Source organism: Eleutherodactylus coqui, chromosome 1 (genome assembly GCF_035609145.1).
Source record: "Eleutherodactylus coqui strain aEleCoq1 chromosome 1, aEleCoq1.hap1, whole genome shotgun sequence".
Classification (NCBI taxonomy): Eukaryota; Metazoa; Chordata; class Amphibia; order Anura; family Eleutherodactylidae; genus Eleutherodactylus; species Eleutherodactylus coqui.
The window spans coordinates 426,366,113-426,392,331 of record NC_089837.1 but is presented as its reverse complement, the minus strand read 5'-3'; the positions used below and the strand labels follow the sequence as shown (position 1 = coordinate 426,392,331).

Below are 26,219 nucleotides of genomic sequence, written 5' to 3'. Positions count from 1 at the left end.
AGGGTCACGAGAAAGGCATCCTAACATGAAGTCAGCCATGTGTGCCAGGGTACCTGTACGCAACACATGGCTGTCTTCACTAGGAAGATCACTATCAGGATCCTCCTCCTCCTCCTCCTCCTCCTCCTCCTCCTCCTCAGGCCATACACGCTGAAAGGATGACAGGCAATCAGCCGCTGTACCGTCAGCAGCGGGCCAAGCTGTCTCTTCCCCCTCCTCCTCATCCTCCTCATGCTCCTCCTCCTCCTCCTGTACGCGCTGAGAAATAGACAGGAGGGTGCCCTGACTATCCAGCGGCATACTGTCTTCCCCCGCCCCGTTTCCGAGCGCAAAGCAGCTGCCTTTATGGTTTGCAGGGAATTTCTCAAGATGCATAGCAGAGGAATGGTGACGCTAATGATTGTAGCATCGCCGCTCACCACCTGGGTAGACTCCTCAAAATTACCAAGGACATGGCAGATGTCTGCCAACCAGGCCCACTCTTCTGAAAGGAATTGAGGAGGCTGACTCCCACTGCGCCGCCCATGTTGGAGTTGGTATTCGACTATAGCTCTACGTTGTTCATAGAGCCTGGCCAACATGTGGAGCGTAGAGTTCCACCGTGTGGGCACGTCGCACAGCAGTCGGTGCACTGGCAGCTTAAAGTGATGTTGCAGGGTGCGCAGGGTGGCAGCGTCCGTGTGGGACTTGCGGAAATGTGCGCAGAGCCGGCGCGCCTTTACGAGCAGGTCTGACAAGCGTGGGTAGCTTTTCAGAAACCGCTGAACCACCAAATTAAAGACGTGGGCCAGGCATGGCACGTGCGTGAGGCTGCCGAGCTGCAGAGCCGCCACCAGGTTACGGCCGTTGTCACACACGACCATGCCCGGTTGGAGGCTCAGCGGCGCAAGCCAGCGGTCGGTCTGCTGTGTCAGACCCTGCAGCAGTTCGTGGGCCGTGTGCCTCTTATCGCCTAAGCTGAGTAGTTTCAGCACGGCCTGCTGACGCTTGCCCACCGCTGTGCTGCCACACCGCGCGACACCGACTGCTGGCGACATGCTGCTGCTAACACATCTTGATTGCGAGACAGAGGAGGAGGAGGGTGCTTTAGTGGAGGAAGCATACACCTCCGCAGATACCAGCACCGAGCTGGGGCCCGCAATTCTGGGGGTGGGTAGGACGTGAGCGGTCCCAGGCTCTGACTCTGTCCCAGCCTCCACTAAATTCACCCAATGTGCCGTCAGGGAGATGTAGTGGCCCTGCCCGCCTGTGCTTGTCCACGTGTCCGTAGTTAAGTGGACCGTGGCAGTAACCGCGTTGGTGAGGGCGCGCACAATGTTGCGGGAGACGTGGTCGTGCAGGGCTGGGACGGCACATCGGGAAAAGTAGTGGCGACTGGGAACTGAGTAGCGCGGGGCCGCCGCCTCCATGATACTTTTGAAGGACTCAGTTTCCACAACCCTATACGGCAGCATCTCAAGGCTGATGAATTTTGCTATGCGGACGGTTAACGTTTGAGCGTGCGGGTGCGTGGCGGTGTACTTGCGCTTGCGCTCGAACACTTGCGCAAGCGACGGCTGAACGGTGCGCTGAACTACACTGCTGGATGGGGCCGAGGACAGCGGAGATGAGGGTGTGGGTGCAGGCCATGAGGCGGTAGTGCCTGTGTCCTGAGAGGGGGGTTGCATCTCAGTGGCAGGTTGGGGCACAGGGGGAGAGGCAGGGGTGCAAACCGGAGGCGGTGAACGGCCTTCGTCCCACCTTGTGGGGTGCTTGGCCATCATATGTCTGCGCATGGTGGTGGTGGTGAGGCTGTTGGTGTTGGCTCCCCGGCTGAGCTTTGCGCAACAAAGGTTGCACACCACTGTTCGTCGGTCGTCAGGCGTCTCTGTGAAAAACTGCCAGACCTTAGAGCACCTCGGCCTCTGCAGGGTGGCATGGCGCGAGGGGGCGCTTTGGGAAACACTTGGTGGATTATTCGGTCTGGCCCTGCCTCTACCCCTGGCCACCGCACTGCCTCTTGCAACCTGCCCTGCTGATGCCCTTGACTCCCCCTCTGAAGACCTGTCCTCCTGAGTAAGCGTTGCACACCAGGTGGGGTTAGTCACCTCATCGTCCTGCTGCTCTTCCTCCGAATCCTCTGTGCGCTGCTCCCTCGGACTTACTGCCCTTACTACTACCTCACTGCAAGACAACTGTGTCTGATCGTCATCGTCCTCCTCACCCACAGAAAGTTGTTGAGACAGTTGGCGGAAGTCCCCAGCCTCTTCCCCCGGACCCCGGGAACTTTCGAATGGTTGGGCATCAGTGACGATAAACTCCTCTGGTGGGAGAGGAACCGCTGCTGCCCAATCTAAGCAGGGGCCCGAGAACAGTTCCTGGGAGTGTTCCCGCTCCTGAGCAGGTGTTATTGTAGTGGAGTGAGGAGGCTGGGAGGAAGGAGGAGCAGCAGACAGAGGATTCGGATTGGCAGCAGTGGACGGCGCAGAACTGCGGGTAGACGATAGGTTGCTCGAAGCACTTTCTGCCATCCAGGACAGGACCTGCTCACACTGCTCATTTTCTAATAACCGTCTCCCGCGTGGACCCATTAATTGGGCGATGAATGTGGGGACGCCAGAAACGTGCCTCTCTCCTAATCGCGCAGCAGTCGGCTGCGACACACCAGGATCAGGAGCTCGGGCTGTGCCCACACCCTGACTTGGCCCTCCGCGTCCTCGGCCGCGTCCACGTCCTCTAGGCCTACCCCTACCCCTCAGCATGCTGTATTACCAGTGATTTGATTTCACAGGCAGGAAATAAATTGGCGCAAGACTGCAGGCCAAATATAATTTTTGCCCTTTTTGGAAAACGAAAGGCCCCACTGCCTCTAGTGAATGAATTATCTAAGTTTAATAACTGTGCTGTGTCCCTGCTAATGTGTCACAGAACGTGAGGGTAGCAGAGTTATTATAACTCTTGGAGAGCAGGTATTTTTTTCCCAATTAAGGAAAGCAAATGGCGAAGCCAGCAGTAAAGCGTAGCTGGGTGCGTCTGATTTAGCAATGTTGTTCACGCAGCTCACACGTCTCCACCGCCCTTAGGACGGACAGAGGCTGGACAAATAGATTTGTTTTCAGTTTTTTTCCACCAAAAGGCAGCACTGCGTATATTCAATGAACATGAGAAGTTTAATAACTGTGCTGTGTCCCTGCTTATGTGTCACAGAACGTGAGGGTAGCAGAGTTATTATAACTCTTGGAGAGCAGGTATTTTTTTCCCAATTAAGGAAAGCAAATGGCGAAGCCAGCAGTAAAGCGTAGCTGGGTGCGTCTGATTTAGCAATGTTGTTCACGCAGCTCACACGTCTCCACCGCCCTTAGGACGGACAGAGGCTGGACAAATAGATTTGTTTTCAGTTTTTTTCCACCAAAAGGCAGCACTGCGTATATTCAATGAACATGAGAAGTTTAATAACTGTGCTGTGTCCCTGCTTATGTGTCACAGAACGTGAGGGTAGCAGAGTTATTATAACTCTTGGAGAGCAGGTATTTTTTTCCCAATTAAGGAAAGCAAATGGCGAAGCCAGCAGTAAAGCGTAGCTGGGTGCGTCTGATTTAGCAATGTTGTTCACGCAGCTCACACGTCTCCACCGCCCTTAGGACGGACAGAGGCTGGACAAATAGATTTGTTTTCAGTTTTTTTCCACCAAAAGGCAGCACTGCGTATATTCAATGAACATGAGAAGTTTAATAACTGTGCTGTGTCCCTGCTTATGTGTCACAGAACGTGAGGGTAGCAGAGTTATTATAACTCTTGGAGAGCAGGTATTTTTTTCCCAATTAAGGAAAGCAAATGGCGAAGCCAGCAGTAAAGCGTAGCTGGGTGCGTCTGATTTAGCAATGTTGTTCACGCAGCTCACACGTGTCCACAGCCCTTAGGACGGACAGAGGCTGGACAAATAGATTTGTTTTCAGTTTTTTGGCACCAAAAGGCAGCACTGCGTATATTCAATGAATAACAACTGTGTTGTCGCCCTGCCTATACAATTCTTTCCCTGCAGTATCAATGGAGGGTGCAATGGTCTGCAGAGGCGATTTTGAGAAGCAAAAAAAAATGCAGCACAGCTAACAGCAGCCTGGACAGTACTGCACACGGATAAATATGGCCCTAGAAAGGACCGTTGAGGTTCTTGAAGGCTACACTCACTCCTAACACTCTCCCTGCCTATGCAGCACTTCTGTCCCTAATGCCAGGTGCAACGGTCTGCAGAGGCGATTTTGAGAAAAAAAAATTTGCCACTGCTAACAGCAGCCAACACACAGCTATCAGTGGCCTTAATAAGGACCTTTGGGGGGTCTTGAAGCCTACACTAACTACCAATTCTTTCCCTACAGCAGCTCCGGTACAAACAGCACTGTCCCTCATCTAACTCACACCGCATCTGAGGCGAACCGCGGGAGGGGCCGACTTTTATGTTCGGGTGACACCTGATCTTCCCAGCCACTCACAGCAGGGGGGTGGTATAGGGCTTGAACGTCACAGGGGGAAGTTGTAATGCCTTCCCTGTCTTTCAATTGGCCAGAAAAGCGCGCTAACGTCTCAGGGAAGGAAGTGAAAATAACCAGAACACCGCATGGTGTTCGTTACGAATAACGAACATCCCGAACACCCTAATATTCGCACGAATATCAAGCTCGGAAGAACACGTTCGCTCATCTCTAATAACGATCCTTCTCCTCTGCCACAGCTGTAACACCTGTGGCAGAGCAGAACGATGTTAGCCCATTGAATTCAATGGAGCCGGCAATACAGCCGGCTCCATTGAAAGCAATGGGCTGCCGGCGAGCGTGGGATGAATTTTCGGGAAGGGCTTAAAAATATAAGCCCTTACCTGAAAATCATCCTAAAATGTGTAAAAAGTAAAAAAAAAATATATACTCACCTTGTCCCGGCAGAACGATGTTAGCCCATTGAATTCAATGGAGCCGGCAATACAGCCGGCTCCATTGAAAGCAATAGGCTGCCGGCGATCGCACAATGAATTTTCGGGAAGGGCTTAAATATATAAGCCCTTCCCTGCAATTCATCCAGAAATGTGTAAAAATAAAAAAAATATATATACTCACCTAGTCCCGGCAGACGGAGTTCAGCTGCGGCCAGCTGGCAGTTCTCCTGAACTGCTCTCTGTAGTATTCAGCAGCCGGGGATTTAAAATCCAGCCTGCTGAATGAGCTGCCTCCGATTGGTCACAGCCTGACCAATCAGAGGCAGCTCTCACTCACACCCATTCATGAATTCATGAATGGGTGAGTGACTGCTGCCTCTCATTGGCTTAGCTCATTTTAAATCCCCGGCTGCTGAATACTACAGAGAGCAGTTCAGGAGAACTGCCAGCTGGCCGTGGCTGAACTCCGTCTGCCGGGACCAGGTGAGTATATATATTTTTTCATTTTTACACATTTCTGGATGAATTGCAGGGAAGGGCTTACATATTTAAGCCCTTCACGAAAATTCATTGTGCGATCGCCGGCAGCCCATTGCTTTCAGGGGCTCCATTGAATTCAATGGGCTAACATCGTTCTGCCGGGACAAGGTGAGTATATATTTTTTTTACTTTTTACACATTTTAGGATGATTTTCAGGCAAGGGCTTATATTTTTAAGCCCTTCCCGAAAATTCATCCCGCGCTCACCGGCAGCCCATTGCTTTCAATGGAGCCGGCTGTATTGCCGGCTCCATTGAATTCAATGGGCTAATATCGTTCTGCCGGGACAAGGTGAGTATATATTTTTTTTTACTTTTTACACATTTCTGGATGAATTTCAGGTAAGGGCTTATATTTTTAAGCCCTTCCCGAAAATTCATCCCGCGCTAGCCGGCAGCCCATTGCTTTCAATGGAGCCGGCTGTACTGCCGGCTCCATTGAATTCAATGGTCAGTGCTCGTTTATTCGAGACGAGCACCGCGTGGTGCTCGTCTCGAGTAACGAACATCTCGAGCACCCTAATACTCGAACGAGCATCAAACTCGGACGAGTATGCTCGCTCATCTCTAGTCATATATCATCCTATCAATGATCTTACTGAGATGACTCATGCAGAGTTTTCTTTACAGATAAGAAATTGACAGACTAGTATTAGGCTCTGTGGTCAGTGTGAAAAATTTAGGATTTTAGGATTTTTTTTTTAAATATAGATTATGATTGAAAATTAAAAGAAATACACCAAAAATTCTTAAAATATGGGATAACACATTCCCTTTAATCAGATCTTGTCTTTTGCATTTATTGACTCTGATTGCGGTGCATTGATAGCCCATTTTGGATAACCTTGCTGTGATAATTTGCAGCATACTGCAGACTCCCCCTGTTTACAAAGCTACTCTTCAGAAAAATTATTCAAATGAGTACAAAAAAGACGCATACAGTGGATTAATATTATAAATTGTTAAAGTCACTATGCAATAGAGAAAAATGCTCAAGAGCCCTGACAACGCCACTATTGTTTGGATATATGATACACAATTGCTGAGAAGTTTAGCATTATTTTATTTTTTCTGGCAAAGAAAGTAGCATTAGACAACAATATTAAATGACTACTTACCTTGAGTTTAATTTCTTGCATAAATTATTTCAGCTGTTTAACAATAATGTAGTCTCAGATCATGGGTTCCAAATGGTGGTGGGATTAAGAAATGTGTATTTATGGAGGGCGTGGCTTGGAAAGGCACCTGGACCGCAGCTGCACCAAGGCTCTGCTTGGTGAAGGCACTCTGTAGCAGCACACAGCATTAACAGAGAGGAGAAATTTACCTTTTCAGCTGTGGGAACACTTCAAGAGCCCAGCGATGTCCAGGAGGAGGTCAGTAAAAAACAATCCTGTAAGACTGGAGTTCTTCGGGGCGCACGGCTCCCACTCTGCAATAGCTGTGGAGGACACGGCAGTAGTAATACGTAGATATAACTCGTCAAACTGAAAAGTGACAGGTACCACGCCCCCTGTCACTTTCCGCCCCTTATGTTGCTGTGTCAGCTGTGCTCCTTCTGGTGTATAACAGTGTATAACTCGTCAAAATCAGCCTAAGTTATTATGCCGTCCCTTTCGTTCAGTGAAACTTAGATTTCTGTCCCTTATCTTAATGCGGTATCTGCTTCCCTTCTGGAAGCTGGGAGCTGAACTTTCGTTCAGTGAAACTTAGCATGGGATAGCAGAATTGTCAGGCACCTGTCACTTTCCGCCCCTTATGTTGCTGTGTCAGCTGTGCTCCTTCTGGTGTATAACAGTGTATAACTCGTCAAAATCAGCCTAAGTTATTATGCCGTCCCTTTCGTTCAGTGAAACTTAGATTTCTGTCCCTTATCTTAATGCGGTATCTGCTTCCCTTCTGGAAGCTGGGAGCTGAACTTTCGTTCAGTGAAACTTAGCATGGGATAGCAGAATTGTCAGGCACCTGTCACTTTCCACCCCTTATGTTGCTGTGTCAGCTGTGCTCCTTCACAGTCCTATGACGTGTCAATCATGATATACTCTGCGGAGCAGAGTATATTCTGAATATGTCCGGATTTATCTACATCCGAAGCCTATTACGATTATGTCCGGCTTTACCTACGGCTGATATTGAGTATATTATGAGACTTTATCTACAGTCTCTTATTTCATGAAGTTATCTATCTCCATACATCCCCAGCCTTTTAGCCCCCCACCTTTTTTTGTTTTCACAACAAGAGAGAGAGAACGCAGGAGACTGATGCAAAGTTTTAAAAAGCTTTATTGAGTACACGTGCGAATACATAAAATATTATAACTGCAATGTACAGAGTCCTCAGCCAGCAAGGCTCCTTTTTCATCAAATAATGCATGTATGAAGTAAAAGTATCTTTTTTCTTACAATTTCAGAGCGGCCAAAGCAGTGATCAAATAATCCATTTTTAATTCATCCAGGTCCTCTCGTAGTCGGGGGTCAACAATGACCGTAGAAGGCATATTAATCTCGGCCAAAGCGTGCATGAAGGTGGTCCACCCCAGAGGGTGACTTTTCTTGGTAGTACTGTGGTTTTGCGTAGCATGACGGATCAAACCTTGGATACTGGACCCTCTGATAGCGTTTTCTTTGTAGACGAACTCCCCTTTAGTGTTCCACGCTATAACTTTCCTGTTCAGCGTGAGTCTGTGTAGCAAAAGCACCGCACCATGCTTGAATCCTGGGGTCAAATCACTTCGCTGTAAAATAGCAGCCACATCAGCATCGTGGCGCTCTTTATCCGCCTTTCGCGGCGCAGAGTCCATAGCTTCATACATCATGGCTTAGTAGTTGTGAGCTCATCAGAGTTGCGAAGCAGGCTGACATATTCTTACTGCGCTGGAAGCCAGCGAAAAGCGACGCCCACAGGGCGTGATTAGCCGCTTTCTGAAAAATAATCACTCAAGGACCTAAGGGGCAACAGCCCTGGCTATATGTACAATTCAATCTACAGCCGTAGTTTATGCGTGGTATATTATACTTTACAAACGCTGCCACAAATACATCATTTGATTTAAATTTGTCACTGAAACAATCCAATACTTTTTTATAAGAAACTCCCCTAGCAATTTGGTAAAGTACAAACACGCAGTAATGGCCACAATAAGCGCTAAGCGTATCTTGTAACTGATTATCTTGATATATGTATGTGCGACAATTCCGGTTTAAAAAGTTTATAAACGCCTTTGGAAATAGCTCACTTGTTGGTGGTAAACCGTAACTATCAAAAAATAGGGCTTTCTCATCATCACACAAGATAATTAGTACCCAGTGACGACCTGGATGGCTGGAATCGTCTGTGTTTACAACATAGGCGGCCGGTTTTTGAGATACAACATCACGGGGTAAGAAGTCACAGGGATATACACCCGCAAATAGCTGATCGGTATAAGGATCTGCCTTGAGAAGATTTGTAATCTGTAGCGTGTTCATGATTAGTTGTGATCATACAGGACTTCTCTTCTGTGGTTTATCTCCAGAATAGCTGGGTTGAGGGCGTACACTATCATGTTTATAGTGTGCGGCGTAGGGATGGCAAATCTGATTTCTGCCCGCAGGTTCCCCGTTTTAATGAGGGAGTAGTGTAATCCTGGTTCCTGATCCGGAGAAAGATCAAAAGAAAAAAATGTATAACCGCGAATGTATTCTTCTCGGTCAATAGCGATCGCGCTGTCTGATTTGTCCTTTCCGGAAATATGCACAAGAGCCATGTACTCTCTAATGGCTAATTCGGCATCGAAATTAGGCTGAAAAGGCCTGGCGGGTATCTGTTGTCCGTCCAGATACAGAGAAGCAAAATTGATGTCGTAATGATTAAAGCAGATAGGATTCTTCTGATACGATCCGCTAAAGGCCTCATTATCGACAAATCCTAATATCACTGTTTTAGGAATCTGCCCGAGGAACAGATTTTCATGGTTCGTAATTCGGGCCCCTGCAGGCACGCTATAGACTTTTAGGCAGGCTCTTTCTAGTCCATATTTAGCCGTGGATGAAAGAAGTGCTTGGCTGTGACCTATTCTGACAGCCGGTGACACTTGCACGCGTTTTATGAACAGGGACGCTCGCGTGATTTGAACTTTATACGGCTCGGGATCGGAAGACATCAGGCAGAAAGAGTCTTTATTTCTAGTCATTTTAACCTTAACCCCTTAGTGACCAAGCCTGTTTGCGCCTTAATGACCAGGCCAAATTTTGCAAATCTGACATGTGTCACTTTAACATGGAAAAACACCAGAAAGGTTTTGCATATCCAAGCGATTCTGACATTGTTTTTTCGCCACATGTTGTGCTTCATTTAGGCGGAAAAAATAGACCGATAGAAATTGTGTTTATTTATTAAAAGCGCCAAAATTGGGAAAATTTTGAAAAAATCGTCATTTTTTCACATTTCCAACTGCAATATCTTAAATATGTGCAAACATAATATAGAAATTTTTGCTAAGATTTATATTTCCACCCGTTTACTTTATTTTGGGCGCACATTGGAAAAACTTTCGTTTTTTTTTAACTATTTAGGAGACGCACAAATTTAACATTACTTTTTAGCATTTTGAGGAACACTTTGTTTTCCTATACCAAGCCGAGATTGGAAAGGCTCATGAGTGTCAGAATAATAGATACCCCCCCAAATGACCTCATTTTAAAAACTACACCCCTTAATGTATTCACTGAGGGGTGTCATGAGTATTTTGACCCCACAGTTTTTTTTCAGGAATTAATTCAATTTAGAGGAGAAAAAGTAAAATTTCATATTTTTGCAAATCTGTCATTTTAAAGACATATTTTTTTCCTATAGTTTACATGAAAATCAGGATTTACACCCCAAAATGGATACCCCTATTTCTCCCGTGTTCAGAAATATACCCATTGTGGCCCTATTGTTATATCTGAGTCCACAACGGGGCCCAAAATGAAAGGAGTAGTTAGTGTCTTTCAAAACAGAAATTTTGCTTGAAGTCCTTTTAGGCCCCATAGCACACATGTAGAGTTCTTGAGCGCCCAAAACCATAGAAAACCCCCACAAATGACCCCATTTTGAAAACTAGACCCCTTAAGGAATTTATCTAGGGGTGTACTGCATATTTTGACCCCACAGTTTTTGAATGAATTCAAACCAAGCAAAAGGAAAAAATTGTGATTTTCGTTTTTTCGGCAATTCTGTCATTTTAAAAACAGCTTTTTTTGTACAGCACACATATGAAGGAAGACTTGCACCCAAAAATGGATACCCCTGTTTGTCCCGTGTTCAGAGACATACCCATTGTGGCCCTAATCTTATGTCTGGATACACAACGGAGCCCAAAATGAAAGGAGCGACCGGTGGCTTTCGGAACACAAATTTTGCTTGAAGTCCTTTTAGGCCCCATTGCCCACTTGTAGAGTTCTTGAGCGCCCAAAACCATAGAGAACCCCCACAAATGACCCCATTTTGAAAACTAGACTCCTTAACGAATTTATCTAGGGGTGTACTGCGCATTTTGACCCCACAGTTTTTGAATAAATTCAAGCAAAGCAAAAGGAAAAAATTTGGATTTTTGTTTTTTTGGCAATTCTGTCATTTTAAAAACAGCTTTTTTTGTACAGCACACATATGAAGGAAGACTTACACCCCAAAATGGATACCCCTGTTTGTGCTGTTTTCAGAAATATACCCATTGTGGCCCTAATCTTATGTCCGCATGCCCAACGGGGCCCAAAATAAAAGGAGTAATCGGTGGCTTTCAGAACATAGATTTTGCTTGAAGTCCTTTTAGGCCCCATTGCCCACTTGTAGAGTTCTTGAGCGCCCAAAACCATATAGAACCCCCACAAATGACCCCATTTTGAAAACTAGACCCCTTAACGAATTTATCTAGGGATGTACTGCATATTTTGACCCCACCGTTTTTGAATAAATTTAAGCAAAGCAAAAGGAAAAAAATAGGATTTTCATTTTTTGGGCTATTGTGTCAATTTAAAAACAGTTTTTTTTGTACAGCACACATATAAATGAAGGCTTTCACCCCAAAATGGATACCCCTGTTTGTCCCGTGTTCAGAAACATACCCATTGTGGCCCTAATAGACTTACAGGACCCATGGCTAGGCCTACAATGAAAGGAATACCCGTTGGATTTCAGGGTACCACTGAATAAATTTCAGGCCCCATTGCCCACTTATAGAGACATTGAGCGGCCCAAACTATAAAGAACCCCCTCAAATGACCCCATTTTGAAAACTAGACCCCTTAACGAATTCATCTAGGGGTGTACTGCGTATTTTGACCCCACAGTATTTGAATGAATCTAAGCAAAGCAGAAGGAAAAAGTTACGATTTTCAATTTTTTTGGCAATTTTTTCAATTTAAAAACAGTTTTTTTGTACAGTGCACATAGGAATGAAGACGTTCACCCCAAAATGGATACCCCCGTTTGTCCCGTGTTCAGAAACATACCCATTGTGGCCCTAATCTACTTACAGGACGCATGGCAAGGCCTATAAAGGACAGAACACCTGTTGGATTTCAGGGCACAACTGAATAAATTCCAGGCCCCATTGCTTATTTGTACAGAATAAAGATTGACTCCCTAAAAATTCCCCCCCTCCCCCTCCGCGCCCTTTTTGGCGTTCGCAAATCTTAGATAAGAGTAAAAATGTGAACTGTGTAGTATTTCCGAAGACAGGGGTAATTACGGAGGCTGGTTGGAATGGGCCCATGGGGCAATAAAACCGGGTATCCCCCCCCCCCCTCCTCTCATGCTTTTTGGGGGTATTTCATGACCTCAGTGGCGGGTATGGGGTGTAAAAAGTGGCGTTCCGTGAGTCTCCGTAAGCTTGATGAGGTGCGGCGGTCTCACACAGAAGGCGCTGAACAAGGTGCTCCTGGAACTGCAGGAAAGCGAGCGTTCCCGGGGCTTCTTGTAAAATACGTATCACAGGTAGCGGTCTGAATAACGCCGGGCTCACGCGGGTGCAGGTGGAATCCGCTTGCGGAGGCCCACAGCGGATCCCATCTGTGAGCCCGGCTGTGACCCTGCGTACGGCTGCGTAATGTACTGCGCATAACTGCGTACTCACACAGGCGGTCATGCACAGTACACCTTTGTTTGTATTTCCCGCACCATCGCTTAGCGATGACATGGGTACCCGCAGCCCGTATACAATGTAGTTGCGTATGGACTGCGGGTATATCCGCGACCATGGAGCACAATGGGCTCTATGTTGCCGATATCCGCAGTAAAATAGAACCTGCTGCGTTCTCTTTTCTGCGAGTGGATTACGCAATTCTGACCCGCTAATGTGAGCGGAATTGTGTAATCCAATGCGATTGATCTGCGTATTACCACGGATCAGACGCATGCGGAATCCGTCATTCCTATCCGGTCATGTGAGACCGGCCTAAGGTAGATCGCTACCTTTTTAATCACGTGACCGGGGACCGCTCAACGAGGCCACCCGTCACTGCTCCAGGCTCTCTGTGACCGTTGGTCGCTGGGAGCAAGGAGATTTTAAGTTTCCTGGGCTCCCTGACTCCTGCGCATGTGTCCGGCTTTTTGCCGGCAATCGCATGTGCAGAATCCTGGAAGGTCCACAGAGGAAGACCGCGTCGGGATTCAAATACGCAGGCCTCCGGTAAAAAGATTCATCTCCTCTCACTGATCGCATCGGGGAGGGGAGATGAAACTTCAAATTTTTTTTTAAAACTTTTACGTGATCGCCATTATTGGATAATGGCGAACACGTGACCAGGAACCGCTCACCGCGGACCCCCATTAAATCTCCATGCTCTTGGCTACGTTTTGTAGCCAGGAGCAGGGAGAATTTAAATTATCCTGGCAATCCACAGCTTTTGCGCATGCGCCCGCCATTTTGGCGACGGGCGCGTGTGCAGAAGCTGTGGTAAGGTCCGCGGATAAATCTGGGGGCCTTAGGTACGTACTTTCATCCTCCCTCACGGATATGATCCATGAGGGGAGATGAAACGTACGCTTTTTAAACTTTTAAAAACTTTTTTTTACTTTTTTTTTTTTTACTTTTTTACACTTTTTTCTCACTTTACATGATCACTGTCATCCATTGGATGACAGTGATCATGTCCCCGGTATAATCTCTCTGCTCCTAGCTACACATGGCAGCCAGAAGCAGAGGGATTTTAAATTTCCCGGGGCTCGAGCCCGTCTGTTCACGCGCCCGATGTCAATCATCGGGCGCGCATGCGCAGACGGGGATTCGGGTCCCGGGACATCGGGACACCGCTGAGGACTGGGGGTGAGTATTTTCACCTCCCCTCATGGATCCGATCCATGAGGGGAGGTGAAACTGACTTTTTTAAAACTTTTTTTTAACTTTTTCGCGATCGCCGCTAACCATTGGATAACGGCGATCGCGGTACCGGGGACCGCTCACCGCAGTCCCCGCTGACATCTCCTGCCTCCCGGCTACCTACAGGAGCCGGGAGCCAGGAGATTTTAAATCTCCCGCGCCGCCGGGCCTTCTGCGCATGCGGCTGACGTAATGCCGCCTGGCGCGCATGCGCAGAAGACCGGCTTCGGGCCCCGGAGCGGCAGGAGAGCGGGGAGCAGCGTGCCAGACCTCGGTGAGTAATTTCAGCTGCTCCGATGGATCCGATCCATCAGAGCAGCTGAATCTTTAACTTTAATGTACTTTTATTTACTTTTTTTGCGATCGGCGCTATCCATTGCATAGCGCCGATCGCAATGCCGGGGGGGGCTCCGAACAGCCCGGGATGACAGCTCCATGCTGTCAGCTACCTGCGGACACCGACAGCATGGAGCTGTCACGTCCACAGCCCGAGGGGCACTATTCTCTGCAGGAAGCATGTTTTTACGTCCTCAGAGAATAGAGCCCACTTCGGGAGGACGTAAAAACACTATGGGCTGGTCGTTAAGGGGTTAAGATCCAATCCATTTAATATGAGCTTTGGCTGGTTAAATATATCCCCATAAATAGGCCCCAAAAGTTCCACAGATTTAGAACGGCGTGAGGCCTGGGCTCTTTTGATGAAGCCTAAGTTGGGGCCATCAAGAGTCCTATCATGATGATGACCAGACGTGTCTTTGTAGAACAGTCCAGCCGTAAGCTGTGATGCCAGCGCTTGAGAACCATAATTCAAAATAGTTTCAATATACGCTCTATAGCTATAAAGATTATCTGATTGCGAGATAATACGATCCCCCAGCGTGATGTCCACTTGGTTGAAAAGCGTCGCTATAGGATAATTAATAAATGCAACGCGAGCACCGTCTGGGATGTCCGAGTTATCTTGTTTAACTATACGGCAGGTTAGATGTAGGAGGGTATTATTTAAGTCATAATAATATTCACCGCTGCCCGATATGAAGAATTCCAATGGTGCGTTCTCGGTGAGTGCCGCTATAGGCTGTACTTCAACAAATAGCGATTTTTCAATACTCGTTTGTGTGGGCGGTATGGCGAAAATATCCAATTCAGATTTGGTGCATTCTATGGACCCGTCGTGTATGAAAGCCATGTTGGAGAGTTAGAAGATGTCGTCCGCTGAGCGTCTAACCTGTTTCTGACGTCGTCGTCTTTTACGCAAAGCGCTCTTATCCATGAGCATCGGGGGCATTGCGAGACGCCTTTTTCTTTTACGAGTATTTTTGGTGACATAAACAAGGCCTGAACCGCTTTGAGCTTGCTGGGGCTGATTGATCCGATCCATAACAGCTGTGGAGATAGTTGTGACTGCGTCTTTAGCGATGTTTTTGACAGCCGTCTTTACATGCGGTTTTACTAATTCTAGGCCTTTTCTGAAAAGAGGAACGGCTCTTCTAAAAAGCCCACGGAACAATCCAGCAAGCCCCGCCCCATACATATACTCATCACCCCGGAAGCTTTCCAGGCCACGACCCGACTGAGCCACGTAATAATTCACGTACACTTGGGGGTCGCCATACAACCTCTGAGACAGCATTTTAACGTGACGATTCGTTGCGCGGCCTAAAGTGTAATCGTACTAAGCTTTTTCCGTACTTGAATTTAACAGGACTGCCCTGATCGGATAAAATTGTAATTGTGATAGAGTCAAAATGATGTTTGCACAAGGGTATGTAATCCGGGCGGACGTAGTGCAACGTGACAATATCGGCATTTTTACCGCTGATTTCAACGTTTTTTAATAATTGGACATAGCTATCTCCCACAATCTGATGCTGAACAATATCTGAGTAAATAAATAATGTATAAAATCCTGCGTTTATATCGGCGTATTGTTTTCGTCTTTCAGGTATAGTACCGGCAGATGCTTCGCTATATTCTGGCAGGCCTAACAGAACCGACAACTTATGTCCCGGGGCAAACTGTATGGTTGGCGAATCGGAAACTGTGACAATTCTTCTCACAGCGTCATAACGCAGTTTAAATACGTCGTTTGTTATCTTCAAGACTTCAATTCGTTCATTGATGGCTCTTACCAAATCCGCAATGTTAGAATAAAATCCAGGCTTCATATAATACTCGTTAAAGATACCCCCCTGTTTAGCGATGAAAAAGTTGCCTTCGTACGGATCAAGCGTGTCCCACGTATGGGGGTACTGTATCTCCGTTAATGCCACTTCATAAGGTCCCGAGAGATGAACAGGCTTAGCCAATTTCGTAGTATAAGTAGAAATTGTGTTTTCAGGGTAAATTTTAGAGGACGCGTTACTAGGGAGAGTTATATAAAACGAGCCAGACTCCATGATCTATGCGGTCGTCAACTGATTTTCAGTGATCCAGCTGTTAAATTTTGAAGGGTATCCGAGCCACTTTACAAAATAATGCGTAGTACCGCGTCGCCGTCTTTTCTTCAGTATTTTTTCAATTCTGTAAATACGGTTAGCGTCAGCCGGTACGCGCTGTATCTCCTCTTTATAAAATGTTCCCTCTATAGGATCACCGCTCAGGTCGGCTAGTTTATAGAGTGGTTTTTGAAACCGCGTATTAATAGATTTGACTACAAAAATTTCATCCGTGAATGATTGCTCATAACCTTTCGCAAATGTTCCTTTATATTGAGAAATTCGTACATGATCTCCAATATTTAATGAAGGGTTGTCATGCCTCGAGTTCAGAATATCGCTGTAGACATTTCGCCATATTCTTAAAGAGTTATTTTTCGTTACATCCACTGGACGGCACTGAATAGTACGATGATAAGTTCGGTTATAACTGAATACAAGATCAGTTAATATGTCGATATAACGAAAAGTGTTACGCTGTGTGAGGTATCGCCACATTCGTGTTTTTAAAGTCCGGTTAAAACGTTCAATCAATGCGGCCTTTACGGAGTTAGTCGTATAGAAATGATGTATACTGTAGGAACTACAAAGCTGTTTCATGGGGCGGTTCACAAATTCCCTTCCGAGGTCTGTATGAAGTTTTTGGGGGACACGGCCATCATTTTCAAATATCAGCTCGAAGGCTTTCGCGACACTGCTTCCTGATTTGTCTGATAAACCTACGCACCACGCATATTTTGATAGCGCATCTATAACTGTTAAAATATATTTTAAGCCATTGTTTTCTTTAGAATATTGTATTAAGCTTACGAGGTCAGCCTGCCACTGATAGTCGATATCTGATACAATTATTTTATTTCTTACAAATTTCTTTCTGGCCGCTCTATGAAGACTGTAAGTATTTTGCGCTGTTAGCCACTGGGCAACACGTCGGCGTTTCACACCATTAATATGCTTGCATAGCTTATCAATTCCACCGAATGAGCCAGGCTTTGTGGGATTAAAATATCTTCTGCGTAAAATGTCTTCAGAGCTTCTAGAATCCATACTGGTTTAGGGTAATAAATCTAAAGAAAGTCCAGCTTTTCAAAAGTCCAGGGAAAAACACAGGGTCAGAGGAAAAAAAAAACAGATGCCCTGTGTGTGATAAACATCAAGAGGAACTTTACCACATGAATTGGAAGTTAATCAAGCTACACCAAAGAAGGCTTCTATGAAATCCTCCTCTACAAATGTCTTTAGTGGCTAAAAATGAATGACATAGCAGGTTTTTGGCAGCTAACAACTCGACTCTACAAATTTCTTTAGTGGCTAAAAACTAATGACATAGCAGGTTTTTGGCAGATTGACACAGCTGTTACTAGTTAGCATAGATAGCTAGGTGGTTGACCATTTTCCCGCGCGAAGCTCTTTAAAAGGACAATTGAAACAGCGATGTCATAACAGCATCTAACAGCCTCACACAGAAGCTCTCTGATCTCTCTCTCCCTCAGCTCAAAGGTAAATATCTCCTGTATTTTTTTTTATTTGTTTATATTTCTTTTATTTTAATATAACTAAAGAGATTTTGACGTGCATTTTAGAAATATTCACAGAAAGTTCTTTTTTAATTTCAGATGGACGCTCAAGGTAACGATACGCAGCATCTTCTGGCAAATCTGTATACTGAAGCCGAACAAGGTAAAACTGTATTTAATTTTTTCTTTTTATAAATCACGTTATTTATACGCATTTCTGATCATTTTCACTTTTTTTTTTTCTTTTCAATGTTTAAGCGGATCTATACGATATCCAGAATTTGGGCGCTGACGTTCTGGCTGAACTGTTTCCTACGAGTTCTGAAGAATGTTCTGCAGTTGCCGACATTCTAGATATTGCACTCGGAGGTATGATTTATATAATTAAGGCCTTTGTCCATATTTGCAAACGTGTAGATGTAGAAACTAAATTGCTTTTTTCTACAGAGATGTCAATTGCACCAGAAGATGCTAAAGACACCCAAGTCTCTAAAGCCTGTGAAATGTCGGACCATGTGAAAAATTGGATGAATCCTGGAACGCAGGCGAATAAAGAAAATATCCCGGCAAAAAAGCACAGGCCTGACGCCCCTAGCATTATACCGCAATGGCGTAAGTTAAGCGATTAAACATATTTAAATACTTGTAAATACACACGTTAATACGCATAGATGTAGTCTGATTAGCTTTTTAGTACATCGCTGCGTAAATATACATGCTGCCATGCATTGATGTAGTCTGGGTAACTTTTAGTACGCGTTAGCTGTGTTAAGCGGCATCAAACATGGCTCTGCTGCGCATTATTAACCCTTGTTTAGCGATGTAATCTATGGCGTTGAGTCAGGCTATACGCTTGTTGCTAATACGCTGCGTAATAGGTAACTTAGAACGTATATTGACGGATTATGTTTTACTCATTCCGACACATTTTCTTTTTTTTTTTTTTATATATAGATACTGCATCGCTGATGAACTATAATCCAACACCCGCATCTGAGTTAATACAGCCAGTGCCTAGATATGCCAATCCTTCAGTGACGCGTGTCAACCCAGAGCTCAGCGTGTTTAAGCCTCAAAATGGCCGGCCAAGATACGACTCGCTATTACCGATTTCAGAGCTAGATGAAGACCAATCTCTATCTGTGGAATACAACACAACTTCTGCTGGTCGCTGCAAACCGAGACCACCTCCATTAAAGCCGCAAAATGGAGGTGTCAGAGAGGATTATAATACAGCTTCTTTTGCACGCATAAATCCTGGACTAGGACCGTTAACCCGTCAAGATGGGAGTGGTGGATACGAAGCTCTCTCAGCAGTTTCTGCGATGGTTGAATGCCCGAATAGCGACAGAAGCGTTGGTAAGCCGCATGCCTTAAATTCAAACGATATACGGGACTGTCATAGCATACCTACATGTGATACACAACAAACACTAGACACAGCACCCACTGCCCCTAAAACACGTAGAAAGAGAAGCATAGCTCCCAAAAACATCACAGCAATAGGTGCAAATATGCTGCCCGGTCATAGCGCTGTGGGGCCTGATACACCGCAAAATCTATCTGGATCACTCACTAACACTGTTAGTCGTAGAAAGAGGGGGGCAGCTCTTGAAAACGCAGAGGGTAAAAGACAAAAAACGCACGATGATAAAACCATTGTCAATTCAGAGAGGTATTGGTCTGCAGCTATAGGGAATGAATTTGATAGCATACACCATATGGCCTTTCAGATTGGTGGGATAGCAGCATCCTTGAAAGCTGTACATGAAAGGGCTCAGAAGCTTTTGACCTCCGAGCCAGACTCTCGCAGAGGTCCAGAAATATTTGCTTTAAAGCGAGAATTGACTGAATTAGTGAGAAAGCACGCAAGTGGCTCCTCATGACTGTCAATGACAGGCTCTGGATTGAAAAAATGTAACAAAAACAAACGTCTTGGCTTTCACAGATCACGGGTTGTTAAAAAAGCTATAAAAATGCTCCACACAGCTAGGATGTCCATAGACCGTAGAAAAAGTAGAAAGTCTACACGACACAACACAACACAGAGACAGGATGCAGACACTCTGCAACATTCACAACTGTCTGAACATCATGAGCCCGATGTAGTTGTTGATCAGCCTGGTGCTGCGTCGGTTTTTTTAGAGTCTTTTTTTCATAGACGCCGCGAACTTTCAAGGTTCAGGGGCATTGAGCATGTAGAGCATTTCAGGTTTGTGAATTTAGACCGTATACAGTCATTTACCGATGCTATGAGGGCCATTCATGGTGCTGTTGAGTCTTTGTTCAATAGAATACGGACTGATATTCAGCCCGGCGACTACATACATCTAAGTCTGAATGGTGGCAGTTCTCTGGATACGGTTTATTCCAAAAAGCAGCTCAGGGATGATTTTAATGTGGAGAGCTTTTTAAGCGCTGTGGCTTCAGCGCTACAAAGTAATGCTGAATGTTTATCCGGCGATTGTTTGCATCTGGTTGTCACAATAATAAAAAATAGGAGAGGTGGTGTGACTCGTCGCAGGCGCTTGAATTCGATACTTTACACAAAGATCATCAAACAGAAAAAGCGCTGGTTGTATGACTTTAACAATTATGATTCAAACCTATGTTTGGCTGCTAGTCTGTACGCAATGCTGGAGGTGGGGGCAGCTGCTCCTGCTGCTGATGGTGATTTATTGGCACGTGCTAAGCAGCTACACGCTGCTCTTGGAATCCCTGAAAACCAGCTGGTCAGTTTTAGTGATGTAGATGCTTTTGAGAGATACCTGAACATATCTATCAAAATTCTGTATCATAGCGATGGTGATTGGCGCTATTATCACACAGGCTCCGTGTCCGCGGGTAAAACTGTATATATTTTGTATCATGATAAACATTACTACGGAATTACAAACATCAAAAGCTTTATTGGAGAACAATATTTTTGTGATCATTGTAATTCAGTTTACCACCACAAGAATAACCATTCTTGCCAGCATTTTTGTACAGCATGCCAAAAAAATGATTGCGCTGACAGTATCGGACAACAGTATCGCTGTCCCAACTGTCGTGTATTTTGTCGCTCGAGCGAATGTTTATTACGGCATGAGAAGTTGGCCGCGATTGATTTTACGTTTTGCAGAGTTAAAACATTTTGTGATCGTTGTTATCGATTTGTGCCCAACAGTGATGATGGTCATAAATGTAAGGGGCTGTGCTGCCACATTTGTCGTGCCCCGTTGCAAAAATTTGATAGACATCTGTGCTACATGCAGCGCTACAAACCGCCTAAGAAAAACGAACGGTATATTTTTTACGATTTTGAATGTTCACAGGATACGGGTTTGCATATAGCGAATTTCATTTTTGCGACGACCTTGTACGGTCAGAACTCTTGGGAGTTCGAGGGTAAAACGTGCACTCGTGACTTTGTCCAGTTCTTTGCCAGTGGCAAGTTTGCAGGCTACACCTTTATCGCCCACAATGCTGGTAGATATGATGCATATTTTATCGTTAAGCAGTTGATCCGAGAACGAATACGTGTAAAGCTGATTAGTCAAGGAGGGCGGCTTTTGTGTGTGACAGCGCCTGATATGAACTTGAGGGTCATAGACTCGCTGAGTTTCATACCCATGAAACTTAGCAAGTTGCCGCAAGCTATGGGCTTTTCTGATTCCAAGGGACACTTCCCACACTTTTTCAACACTGAGGAAAATCAAAATTATGTCGGACCCCTACCTGGTGTTAAATATTATGGGGTAGAATACATGATGTCTGATGAGAAAAAGGAGTTTATGGAATGGTATGAGTCGCAAAAAGATGTTGTTTTTGATTTTAAAGCAGAGCTAAAGAATTATTGCAAAAAAGATGTTGCTGTTTTGAGACAAGCATGCGAACTTTTCAGAGATCGAGTCATGGAAATGACTAAAAAGACTGTTTTAAAATACTGTACGGAGCGGCGCAAAAAGGTTCCGACGACGATATGTGTTGATCCTTTTCAGCTCATCACTCTGGCATCTGTGTGTATGGCTATGTACATGTTTAAATTCCTTCCAAAAGACACTATAGCCATTGTACCTGCTGATAATTATCACAAAACAAAAAAACGTTACTCGACACCCGCTATTCAGTGGCTCATGTACGTGTCTCACACAGAAAACATTGACATTCAACACGCTCTGAGAGGAGGTGAAAAACAGGTGGGCCGCTATTTTTTGGACGGCTATGCGTTTGTTAACGGTCAGCACGTCGCTTTTGAATTTGAGGGGTGTCATTTTCACGGATGCCCCTCTTGTTACAATGAAAAGGATGTAAACAAACTCACTAAGACCACATACAGCCAGCTGTATCACACTTTTCTAGCCAAGAAACGTTTCTTACAACAATGCGGTTTTACAGTGCGCGTCTTGTGGGAGCATGAGTGGAAGGAAATGGTTGAAAAGGAACCACAGCTTCAATCATTTCTTCTCAAAATGCAGTTCCCAGTTCCGCTAGAACCGCGTGATGCCCTCTATGGCGGGAGAACTAACGCCATAAAGCTCTATCACAAGCAGGCTGCTGGGGAGATGATAAATTACTACGATTTCACCAGTCTGTACCCCTTTGTCAACAAAACAAAAACATATCCTGTAGGACACCCTGAGATCATTTATAAAGATTTTGGTTACATCAAAAATTACTTTGGCCTTGCAAAAGTTAAAGTATATCCGCCCAGAGATTTATTTTTCCCGGTATTGCCTGTGAAAATGAACAAGAAGTTGATGTTCCCCCTCTGTTACAGATGCGCTCTAAACACACAGGTAGAACCCTGCACACACAGTGAGGAGGACCGCGCTATTGTCGGTACTTGGTGTACGATAGAGCTAGAGATGGCCGTAGAGAAAGGGTACAGGATAGTACACATCTACGAAATCTGGCATTTTCCTAGAACCTCGGATGATCTGTTTGCACCCTACATTAAGTTACATCTTAGGGACAAACAGGAGGCCTCTGGTTACCCAAGCTGGTGTACGGATGATGTCAAGAAAAGCGAATACATCGCCGCCTTTCTTGAAAAAGAAGGTGTGCAATTACAGCCTGACAATGTGGTTGTGAATTCCGCTAAAAGGCAAATCTCCAAACTTTTCCTTAACTCCTTGTGGGGTAAATTTGCCCAGAAACCTGACCTTCCGTGTACCAGCATCGTGACTAATCCCAACGAGCTTTTTGAGTACGTGTTTCTCCCCTACTATGAGATTTCAGGTTTGAATTTTATTGATGACGAGACAGCCAACATCACCTGGAAATACACAAAAGAACATCACAAAATCAACAAAAACACAAACATCTTTATAGCTTGTTTCACAACCGCTTACGCCAGACTAGAATTGTACTCTATTCTGGACCGACTGCAGGAGAGGTGTCTTTATCACGACACAGACTCGGTCATTTTTGTGCATCGAGAAGGCGAGTGGAATCCGCCGTTAGGCGATTACCTGGGTGAGCTAACCAGCGAGATACCCGATGACACATACATCACAGAGTTTGTGTCTGCGGGGCCTAAAACCTACGGCTACAAGCTGAACACGGGTAAAACCGTCTTAAAAGTTAAAGGCATAACTCTAAACGTTGCTAACACGCAACATGTAAATTTTGACAGCCTAAAAGATCTAGTTTTGGATTATCAGCACAATTCCTCCCCTGAAACGCAGAAATCTATTCACATAGAACAGCCTGGGATTGTGAGAAATAAGAAATACTGGGATATTGAAACAAGGCCGTTGCGCAAAACACAAAGATGTGTTTACACAAAGAGATACTTGTTAGATGATTTTACGACATTGCCTTTCGGCTATTAGCTCATATGTCAGACGGACGTCTGACACATTCTATTCAGTTCCTGTAATATCGTTTGAATTTATGTATGTTGGCTGAATCTGTATCATGACTCGTCTGCTTCTTTTCCTGACCAGGCTTTGTAAGAAATAAGAAGCATCGGGTCTCTGGCGCAGGTGCACTACACAAAGTACAAAACCGAGTGAGGAGGCGATTATTAGACGAATTTACAATATAACATCTCGGTTATTAGCGCTGAAATAATGGATACACGTTTGCAACACCCCTTCTCGTGTATTTTAGCCGGACCCTCTAACTCTGGGAAAAGTTACTTTGTAAAGCAGTTGTTACATAATGCCGAAACACATATATCACACAAGCCCCAAAACATTGTGTGGTATTACTCCTGCTGGCAAAAACTGTATGATGAACTGTCTGCTTCTTTCCCTATCATCAGATTTATCGAGGGCCTTCCGAAGACATTTATAGATGATGACTTATTTCCGCCCGACAAGGTAAATTTGACCGTTGTTGATGATCTTATGGAGATCGCTAGTGAAAACAGCGAAATAGAAAAAGCATTTACCAAGTATGTACATCACAGAAATCTCAGCATTTTATATCTTGTGCAGAATGTGTTCTGTCAAGGTAAGAAAAGCCGAACGATAAATTTAAATGCAAAGTATTTGATTCTCTTCAGATCCCCTCGTGATGTATTGCAAATTGTCACACTAGCGAGACAGATGTACCCCGGAAAGACGCGCTTCTTCTTAGAAGCCTTTGAGGATGCGACACGCGAGCCTTATGGGTATTTGCTGGTAGATTTAAGGGGTAATACGCCGGAGGAGCTGCGCTTGAGAACGGGCTTGTTTCCACCAGCCTTACCAGCTGTGTATATTCACAAAAAAAATCACCTCTAAAAAGTGAGTACACCGTCTTGCACCCTATTTTATCCCCCGTGCATTCTGGTGAGAAGATGTCTGAGAGAATCCGTCGTAATTGGAGTCTCTTAAAAAGGCTGGTGAAAGCTAAACCCAACGTCAGAAAATCTATTTTACGCAACGCTAGCAATGATTTAGTTACAGCCATAGCGGAGATCGCTTTAAACATTTTAAAGGTCGTATACCCCTAAAAGAACGCCAAAGAAGCGCGTTAAAAAAATGGCGCAGCGCTATAAGACGTTTGGGTGATAAAACCCTGACCGTAAAGAAAAAGAGGCGTATAGTCAATCAGGCCGGCGGTTTTATAGGTTCACTCTTGGGTTTTGCAATACCGATAATTACGAGTCTACTTGCCAACCGATAATGGAGCATGCGGAGAAAATGTATTTGGTTCCTAAACACGAACTGAACAAAATAAGGCAAAGTGTTCCTACAACCCCTGACATACGACAGGCTGCTATTCATCGCCTTGATGACGAGATTAACTCAGTTTTACAGCGTAGCGACCTACCGGATGATGTGAAAATTAAAAAATACACCGCTGTTTTACAAAGATACTTGGTTCATGCTAAACAGGCTGCAAAAGAGCTAACAACGTTAAACATTGTAACTCCGAGTGATACTGGTCATCAGCAATTGTCAAATGCCGAACCTGTTAATAGAAATGCTGTTCATGAAATTGTAAATCATGTCAATCCCCGTTTCAGAAAAAATGCAGAACTTTTGCTAAACAGGTTATCGCAGAATGGCGATATTACAGCGTGGAATGCTAAAGAGGAGTTCGTATACAAAGGGCAACCCGTTCAAGGGTCCAACATATTGGACCTGATCCGTCATGCTACGCAGAGCCATAGCGCTACCAAGAAAAATCACCCTCTGGGTTGGGACGCTTTTATGCGATCGATGGCCGAGATTAATATGCCTTCTACGGTCATTGGCAGCCACGGCACTAGAGAAATTCTCCAGGCGCTGAAAATGGACCTGAACGTCGATTCCCCACACGCTACCCTGCAGAGGAAAAGCCTCCCTTATCCTTCCACACCGCCAAGTGGGACACAGGCCACCTTGCTGCCTAAAAAGAGGAGTCTACCATTGCTTCAAACTGCTTGGTTAAATTTGTAAATCACTGTAAAAAATGCGACTATATCCGTGTTAAAGTTCATTGTGTAATAATTATATATATTATTTCTATAACTTTTTTTCATTTATGTATTCGCACGTGTACTCAATAAAGCTTTTTAAAACTTTGCATCAGTCTCCTGCGTTCTCTCTCTCTTGTTGTGAAAACAAAAAAAGGTGGGGGGCTAAAAGGCTGGGGATGTATGGAGATAGATAACTTCATGAAATAAGAGACTGTAGATAAAGTCTCATAATATACTCAATATCAGCCGTAGGTAAAGCCGGACATAATCGTAATAGGCTTCGGATGTAGATAAATCCGGACATATTCAGAATATACTCTGCTCCGCAGAGTATATCATGATTGACACGTCATAGGACTGTGAAGGAGCACAGCTGACACAGCAACATAAGGGGTGGAAAGTGACAGGTGCCTGACAATTCTGCTATCCCATGCTAAGTTTCACTGAACGAAAGTTCAGCTCCCAGCTTCCAGAAGGGAAGCAGATACCGCATTAAGATAAGGGACAGAAATCTAAGTTTCACTGAACGAAAGGGACGGCATAATAACTTAGGCTGATTTTGACGAGTTATACACTGTTATACACCAGAAGGAGCACAGCT

At 45.0% G+C, this 26,219-nt stretch overlaps 1 protein-coding gene across 1 annotated transcript; it reads left to right on the top strand.

Annotated features, from left to right (window-relative positions):
* Positions 1-15,532: 15,532 nt before the first annotated feature.
* On the top strand, positions 15,533-24,270 carry LOC136605122 (uncharacterized). The gene is made up of 9 exons (XM_066588944.1): positions 15,533-15,549; positions 17,716-17,722; positions 17,839-17,902; positions 17,998-18,108; positions 18,187-18,351; positions 18,694-19,098; positions 23,673-23,745; positions 23,993-24,183; positions 24,236-24,270. Exons 1-9 carry the CDS (start codon positions 15,533-15,535, stop codon positions 24,268-24,270), a joined length of 1,068 nt encoding a protein of 355 aa, XP_066445041.1.
* Positions 24,271-26,219: the final 1,949 nt, after the last annotated feature.

Coding starts and splice junctions, on each gene's coding strand:
- LOC136605122 (XM_066588944.1), top strand. Junction 18,109..18,186: donor TCTAGATATTGCACTCGGAG/GTATGATTTATA, acceptor TTTTTTCTACAG/AGATGTCAATTGCACCAGAA. Junction 24,184..24,235: donor GCAGAATGTGTTCTGTCAAG/GTAAGAAAAGCC, acceptor GATTCTCTTCAG/ATCCCCTCGTGATGTATTGC.